This window comes from Gavia stellata, chromosome 5 (assembly GCF_030936135.1).
Source record: "Gavia stellata isolate bGavSte3 chromosome 5, bGavSte3.hap2, whole genome shotgun sequence".
In the NCBI taxonomy this organism is placed as follows: domain Eukaryota; kingdom Metazoa; phylum Chordata; class Aves; order Gaviiformes; family Gaviidae; genus Gavia; species Gavia stellata.
The window spans coordinates 15,365,648-15,374,709 of record NC_082598.1 but is presented as its reverse complement, the minus strand read 5'-3'; the positions used below and the strand labels follow the sequence as shown (position 1 = coordinate 15,374,709).

At 37.8% G+C, this 9,062-nt stretch overlaps 1 protein-coding gene across 1 annotated transcript; it reads right to left on the bottom strand.

Annotated features, from left to right (window-relative positions):
- ZNF518B (zinc finger protein 518B) lies at positions 1–3,859 on the bottom strand. Its single transcript, XM_009817003.2, has one exon. The coding sequence runs from the start codon at positions 3,841–3,843 to the stop codon at positions 595–597; it is 3,249 nt and encodes a 1,082-aa protein (XP_009815305.2). The 5' UTR covers positions 3,844–3,859; the 3' UTR covers positions 1–594.
- Positions 3,860–9,062: the final 5,203 nt, after the last annotated feature.

The window sequence follows — 9,062 nt, the reverse complement described above, 5'->3', positions numbered from 1 at the left end:
GATCCCACAGATTCTTCATTTACACCCTTGTATCTCCTCTGAAGCCAGCAGAAGTGGTTTTGTTTCACTGAAACAGAGTACTTGCATTTTTTTATGTGTGGTGCTTAATTTGCCACTAAAACCTATGATATACACTCGCTGCCCACAGAGGATCAAAGGTGCTTTTCAGTACATGTATGCTCAATCCCTGAAACACCACGTTGTAATAAAGCAAACTAAACCCTGTTAAACTTACAAAGATCTCATCGTCTAAGATTGTAACACATACAGCCCTAACACAAACCAGTTACAGCACAGTATCCTAGCACAGACAATGGTAACTAGAAAGATGCTTGCATAGCAAATCTTTTACAAATTTCTCCTATGGAACAGATGAAGTTGACCTCCAATACAAATTTTAAACATGAGAGTGCAAAGTAGTGCTTAATCCTCAGTATCAGTTTGTCTGTATCTCTATAACTCCGCTCTCCTCTCCCATTTTGCTAACAGTAGAGACCTTTTGGCAAAATAAAGCAAGTTATTTCAATCTTACTTTCCAAGTAAGTTAGCGGCACTCATTAAAAATAAGAGCGGAAATCCCCCCAAGTCTCCCAATTAATGCTTTTTTGCTGGAAGAGAAAGAACATCCCAACCCTTGGTTGCCTCTATCAAGTGCCTCTGTCCATGACTTATCCATTCCTCTTGGTCCATATATACTCTTCCACAAAACCAACACTTAAACATACACTGAAGTGTTTCAGATGGTGAAGTTTCCACCACCTGGTAGTTGTTTTTATGGGTCTTTTTTAGTTTCATTTTTAGCATACTCTGCTTTTTTGCTTGGTTTCCTGTCTCAACATTTTGAAGAGTAAGACGCTTTCGATAACGTTTGACACCAAGACAACTACTTGTCCTTTCTGATAGAACTACTTTCAGGACTTGACCTTTATACTTGTTGATAGTCTTCATGACATTAATTATCTCTGGTGAGTCAACATCAGGATGGTTTAGCACCACAACTGGCTGGTTACGACGAGGGCATTTTATCAACTGATTCATTCTCAGAGGGACAAGCCGAAGACGTCTTGCTGTCAACAGATACGACATGTCAGAACTTGAACTGGTTTCTGACTGAGTTCTTGTTTTCCTCTTAGGAAGTTCTCTGAAGCTTGCTTGTTTCACCTTATTTTTGGGACCTAGTTGACTTTTTGAATAGGGTTTGCTTTGCTTATTCACACCACTGCTTTTCTGAAACGGTACACCAGTTTGTTTACTATTATTTTTAACACTTGCCTCTCGCTTTGGCCTTTGCCTGAGTGACAGACTTCGGGACTGAGCATTCGGTTCACTCTGATCAGGCAAACATGGCAAATAACTGCCAAGTGTCTCAGAAACACTAACAGGAACTGGGCGAGGCAGAAACATTTCATTGCAATATATAGGAGTTGATGTTTCACTCCTGCTTTCTATTCCATTTGATTTTTGAGTGCTAGTAGCATTCAGCACTCTGAGCATTGTCCCTTTGGGGATAAACACTGGAGTGGCAACATGGGAATTTTTAGTTACCCTGCTTTTAGATGTTCTTGCAAATGTAAGCAACTGATCTTTACTGTGTTCTTCACTACTAATCACACTGCTTCCACCATGCACTTGAGGCAAAGATGCAGACTGTTCCACTTCAGTGGCAGGAACAACTCTCTCACAGCTTGCTGAATCTTCTTGAGGGAAAAGCACCTTTTTACTAGAAGCTTGACATCTCAAAGGCATGGATTTCATGTTAGATTCAGCAGCAGACATGAGCTGAGCAATCTTTCTACACAGCAATGTTGCTGATTTCTTGTTGCATGTTGTGTCATCCCATCTGACACCCTCTGGAACGTTTTCAGCCCCAGAGCTAAGAGAAAACACAGACGAAATAACAGGTCCCTCAAAAGGGTTGCCTTTAGTTTCTATCTTTTGTAGTTCTAATGATTCCAGAAGAAGATTGTTCTTTTGACTTATGGTTTCAGCTCTCTTTTTGGCTCTAAAGCCAAAAGTCATGTCCTCACAAGGTGGCGTTTTAGTGACATGGAAGTTTTTTCCTGCTTCACAAGATGTAACAGATTTTTTATCAAAACCCTTACCAGCTAAATGTGTTTCTGTAGACCTGACTGGCAGACTCTTACATTCATCATCATCATCCCTCTTTAGAGGCAATGTATCCCTTTGTTTAAGGACTGCAGAAGAAGGGGAATTTTTGCCCTCCTGAACTGCCTCTACTGAAATGTTCTTGGAACTCTTCTCTTCAGAAACAGCAGCATATTTTGGAGGGGGTATATCCACACCTTCTTCAAAACAATACAAGTCATAACGTAAGTTATTTTTTCCATCTGCTTCCCACCTTGAAGATTTAAGATCACTTTTTTTTTCAGCACTATTCATCACCACAGATGGAGAACAAAGTTCTATAACACCTGAATGGACATCAATACCTTTCACCAAATGAAAGCATAATTTTGATGCATCTTCCCTCTGTATAGATACAGAGTTACAGTCTGAGAGTTGAGAATCAGAAAAACAAAGACATTCAGAATTATTGTCATATGTACCATCCAAATTAAACTGGTTACTAACACTAGATAATTTGTCTACATTCACTTCCATGGTTAGTAATTCATTTTGAGATACAGAAGATGTTTTTTTTCCTTCTGCAGATCGTTCTATACCTTGATTCTCAAGTTCCTCTTCAGCACCGTTCACAGATTTGTAAGTTGCTTCTTTCATAGGAATTAGTTTAAGAACCAGCTGTTGTGCTCCATTCACTATTTTAATCTCTACTATCTGAGCTAGACAGTTAGAAGGAACTACTAGTTCAGATGGTGCAATTACTGTTAAAGGCATCCCAGGTTGTAAAGGCTCTGTTTTTGGAGAATAAACCTCAACTTCAACACTCTGATTCTCACATACACTTATTTCAGATGACTCCAATATTGTTTTATCCTGGACTGATGCTGTGTTTACGCTACATTCTATGTCATGAGACAAACAGACTGTTTTAGTTACTTTATCCGGAATCTCACAAACCATATTTGAAGATGAATTTGAAAGTTCATTCTGAAAAGGGATTTTATCATATTTCTGCTTTTCAAATAAAGTGCTTTGACTCAGCTTCTTTTGCTTGTGGTTTATGATAGTATTTGACAGCCGTTTAGTGGGTGTTTCATGTACTCTTCTCGTATGTTTTACTATATAGTCATGTCTAACAGCACCGTATTCACAGTATTCACACTGATATGGAAAAGTTCCAGTGTGTTTCACCAAATGTCTCTGGAATTCTCCTTTGGTGTAGGATACGTAACTACAGTGGGAACAAAGAAACTTAATTTCTTCATGTTGACCTACATGCTTTTTATACTGCAAAGGATCCTTTGTTGAAAATCTACATTTATCACAGTAGTATTTACCTGGCAGAAAGTTTTTAACTTTAAATGTTTTCTGGGTTTTACTTGGGGATTTTTTTTCACATTTTTCGAAGTCTACAGCACTGGCACCCTCAGGAACAAAATGGAAAGCTGGTGGTGTAATATGACTGCACTTCTTGCAGATGAAATTTTTGTCTTCAGTCCACCCAAGCTTCTTATGCTTTTCTATATCTTGCACTGAAATTTTCTGAACACTTCTGCACTTTATACAGCTTATCAGTGACAACTTATTATTCTCAGCCTCAGTCCCTTGGTAACAACAGTTCTGGTCATCATCCCCTTTTGATGGATTTGTTTTATCCTCAGACGATTGCTTTGGGGATGTAGTTAAGGAATTATTTTTATCATTAACTTGGCCAGGGTACAATCTTGGTAAAATTTCCCTCATTTTTTTCAACTGCATTTCAGAAGACGTGACTCTGCACCAGTTTTCTCAAACACAGCAGCAACAGACAGAATGTTTTCTTGATATTAGTCTTGTGTATGCTGCTTATCAATCAATCATTCAGGCCAACAATCTGCAGAATATACACTTTAGAAGAAACGGTGCTCAAGGAACTGCATCCATATTATATTCCATGTTCTTAATTTTATTCAGTCAACTTGCAGCACTAAAGAATAAAAAGCAGAAGATTAAGTCAGTTACAATTCACTGATCTTTGAAATACAATCAACTAGTAATTGAACTATTAGTGGACTACAGCTGAATTACAGAGTGCAAGTCTACTGTTAATATAGCACTGATTGTATGTGCAGAATACAACCATTAACTCTAAGCAAAACATACCCAATCAAATAATCCTTTAACATTTGCTCTTATTCAAAATGTTCATAAATACATAGAAGTATCTGCTATGCATCAAAACCTAAAGAGTTCATGCTATTTCTTCCACGTCATGAAAAATTTTACATTTAAGCAATGTATTTATAAGCCTAACAAGACAGACACTTGGTAACAGAACTGAGCAGCAGAATATGATTTCAGTTCACATACAGCCCTTAACTCGAGAAAAGATATGAAACACTGGAGATGCCACTCATTTGTGAATCCTAGCAGTAAAAAGGAGAGTGACTACAATGGTTACTAGAAACACGCAACTATGAGTTTCTTTTTAACTATACGGATTTTGATGTTAGCATGGAAATTCCTTAAGCACAGAAGGAAGTTCTTTTCTAATCAGTGCCAACGTTTCAGATCCAAACAGTCTTGAACACTAATTCCTAACAAGGTGTGATTTATACTTCACATGTTCTCAAAGTAATAAAGTCAAAACAATCTGCGGCTGCAAAATTAATTACTTTCACTTCTATTAATATCACAGTGTAATCACTTCTACATATGTGGACAAGCATATAAATAATTCACTCCATCCTGATCATACATAATGTGTCAATCAAGCAAAATAAACAATGCAACCGAAGGCAGAGGGAGAATAGTATCAGTGTAAACCCACCACATTAACTTGTGCAGTATATTTGGCCCCACAGGTTCCAGCACTCATACTGCCTCTTTTCTGTATTTAACATGAACAAGATCTCAGCCTTTAAGCTTTTGCCAAGACTATGAGACCACTGTTATTTGGTAAATAAACAACTAAATTAGCCTTTTGAGACATACATAAAACAGGATAAAGTCCAAAGCTAACAGCAACAAGTAAAAGCTACTCAACATATTTCTTATTCAAACATTCTTACTTACAGGCATACTGTTGCACAGATCTGCATTCATGTATAGACCCTATTTCATGAGGTTATTTCTAGATTCCTTTAGATTTCAATACATCCTACAGAAGGCTTTTGCTTTTGAAATCCAGTTCCTCTCCAAGTCTATCTACAGACTTTAGCAGAAGGATGGCTGCACGCTTGTAAAACTCCTCAGTACGTAGTTCTTAGGACTGTAGTAATCTCATCTCATTGCACTGCAGACACCTGCACATCCCTATGTGAAAAACCTCTATATCCTGATGTGAAAAACAAATCAATGGCAGCTTCCCAGGAAGGAGGAAAGTATACATGACTACTGTATCATGATCTGAAGATTTTTTTTTTAAGCAATTCTAATGTTGGTAACATTATGCCCTCTATTATTCAGATTTTGAAGAGGAATGAAAAACAAACATTTCTGGTAGTCTCGGACAGACCATTCTTCCCCTGCTAATACCACTTCTCAGATTGAAGATTAATCTTGTTGACACACAAGGTGATGGTAGGCCTATGTTCAGGAAAACCACTGTTTTATTTCAGGAGAAAGGTAAGAGATCTTGATAAGCTCAAGATCCTGACAAAAGATGCTTTGAAGATTTCTATACAGTTTTAAGAAAGAACTAAAATTGTATTTGAAAGGAAAGGGTGAATTAGATCAATATTTGCCTTTTTTGCTGTTAACAACTATCCATCGATACTGAAACTGCACTCCATATGAACTGACCAAAAGATAAGCATAGAGCACTTTATGCCATCAACATCCTTGACCACAAAAAAAAAGTATTAAAGACATGGAGAGTTTTCTTGTATTTTTTAACACTGTAAACTTCACCTTAAGGGACAACATGAAAAAGGATCCACCACTTCTAAAGAGCAAGAAAGTACAAGAAACACTGTCAAACACTTCAAGAACGCTTCAATTTACCAGACAGATCTGGGTTGCTCAGTCCAAGAGGACACTAAAGAAATTTAACAGAGGTAATTCAAAGAAAAGGCTAGTAATCCTTCTAAACCTTCCTAACTCAAATAGCTTTATATATAAAAGTGAAAACAAATATGTATATAACCCCAAACCCAAGCTTTCATTCAGACCTGTGACAAATACCATGTTGCTAGAATCCAGGTTTCAAATGTTGTTGGAGTTACTGTGACTGCATTTCAGATGTGCGGTGGGTTGATCCTAGCCAACAGCCAAGCAGCCACACAGCTGCTCACTGGCTCCCCACCCCTCCCCGAGTAGGAAGGGGAGGGAACTGGAGAAAAAGAACAAAGCTTATGGGTAGGCACAAAGGCAGTTTAATAGGTGAAAGAGAGACAGGGAGGTGACGCAAAGGAAATCACTCACCACCTTCTACAAGCAGACCGATGCCTGGCCAGTCTCCAAGCAACAGCCATGTTGGAAGCCAACCCCCTTCTCCTCTTCTTCTTCCTCTACTTCCCGTTTTCATTGCTAAGCATGAAGTTATATGGTATGGATTATCCCCTTGACCAATTCTGGTCAGCTGCCCCAATCTCTTGCCCACCCCATGTCTACTCACTGCAGTGGAGGCAGAAAGGGAGGGGAAAAAAAACCCCTTGACATTGTGCAAACACTGTTCAGCAACAGGCAGAACACTGTTTTAGCCACAGATCCAGAACACAGCACTGTACAGGTTTCTATGAAGACATTTAACTACATCCAGGCCAGACACAGTACAAGGTGAAGAAGAACCGAATAACCAGGTAATGCTGAAGTGACACCACTGCTGTCTCCCTAGCTATTTTTTCACCAATCTTTCCTGAACACTGAATAGTTAACAAGAAAGGTTTTGATGCAAACAGTTCTACTTTATCATTATTTTGGATAAAACAAGCCCAAAAGTACATTGCAATTTTGTTCTTGTATTAAAAAAAAAATATTTGCTTTTTCTGGTTACTTCAGAGAAATGAGACCATCAATGTACACAGACAGGTGGTGCAATCCAGCATCTATTCACTCCACACAAGCCGGGGGAGGGGGGGGGGCACGGAGAGAGGGAGGGAAGCCAACACACATTCCCCTGAAGATTTGTTTTGATATTTAAAGGGTTAGCAGAGACATGCTTCAGAAGATTTAATTAAAAGATACATACTTGATTTTTCAAGTTACAATCAAATGCAGAGCACACAGACCAATCCAAAGATATCGTTAAAGGAAGATGTAAAAGTCTACATGGAGCCTGAGTGATAGACACAAGAACTGAATAGATGAAGAATGGGGTAAGAGATACTAGGAGCGTTAAAATCAATTCCAGTCACCGTCTTTACAGGAATGGATTCAGAAAAAGTTTGTGAAAATACTTTGAAATGCAATAAGGTACCTGAATTAGGAGAAATTAAAAAAAATTTAGTGGTAGTTTTCAAAAAAATTGGAAGCAAAAACTTAAAGGTACATGGAAAAAGGACGAGCCAAACTTTCTCATTCACTCCTTCTACCAAACACCTGCAATGCAGGGACATTAAAAAGTGGGGCATCTAATAAAAGGAAATATTCCCAACCTTCACGCAACACTAGTCTATCTTGAACCTTGCTGCTCAAGACACAGAGATCAACAGATCCGCAGGAGTCAAAAGGCATTCTAAACAGTGGGTGTCACATTTACATAGAGGTTAAGAAACAAAGACCAATTAAAACCAAGAAAGATAGGAAGAAACATACTCTGCAGCCTGACTATGCCAAATTCATCCAATACAAGGTTTTTTGCACTGCAGTAGGCTACAAACCACTATGCGGCCACAGTCAAACAGGAATTGCCAGTGTCTTCCCCATTATTCTATACTCCTGAAATTTACATTTACTTCAAATACACTAATACTTTGTTCATCATTTCAGAGAAACGTCTATTTTCCAGTGGTTTAGTTCCCTTTTTTATCTCAAATTACATGCTGCTATCAGTGGAATGGGTGTGATGAGTGGCATGCATTTATCATATGTGATCAAATAAATAAGACCTTTCTTCAGCAAAGCGCACACCTCTCACACTCTAAGTTCACAAACTGCATCCAACAATCAAGGCCCGCTTTGGTATTGAAAAGCCATAAGTCGCCTCCTACGAGAAAAGTTTAAACAGAATTGAAAGACACTGTGCATCACTGTATCAGGAAGATACAGTGTGTAAAATCTGAGTCTCTGTGAAAAACATAAATCTCTGTGCAAGCTTAAAATTACCTTGTCTGTATTCTACAGTTATATATATACGCCATATACGATCCACTTAACATTGACTGACTATCTCTGTTAAGCAGAGTTAACTGTTCTACTGATCCAACTCTGTAGCCACAATTATCAGTCATTAATTTTAGGCCTAATGACTGAGAGAGATCCAAAGTGCTTCACTCAAGTATAACATATTATAATAACAAAAAGAACTGATTTTGTATTAAAAACAAACTATTCAAAAACACCAAAGAAATTTTATCTACAATTATTTCTTCTTAAAAAGACATTTTGTTTCACAATAACAGCTAATCATACAGTCATAACACTTTTTGTATCTGAAATTATCATGGAAGTTCTTCCATCAACATGAATATGGAATGTCAATGCAGAGAATTAAGAAGAGCAAAGACCACGCACCAGGTTTTCAGAGCTTACTTTTATTACAAAATATACAGTTATTTCACTCTACAGAAAAAAAAAATCTAAATACATTCAAAATTTTTACTACTTATGATATAAAGTTATGCAAAATAACCATTAAATCACTCTTTTTAGAATGCATAGGTGAAAAAGTGCCCAATTTATTGACATTTATTGGCATTGTAAGAAGCCAAGTACATATATGGACTACACAGTATTCTACTGAAATGGAGGTCTGCTTCTCTGTGGCTCTAGGACCGAGGCCTAGCTTTATTTGCATCTGAAAGATACACATTTCTGACACATCATTCAATTGCTTG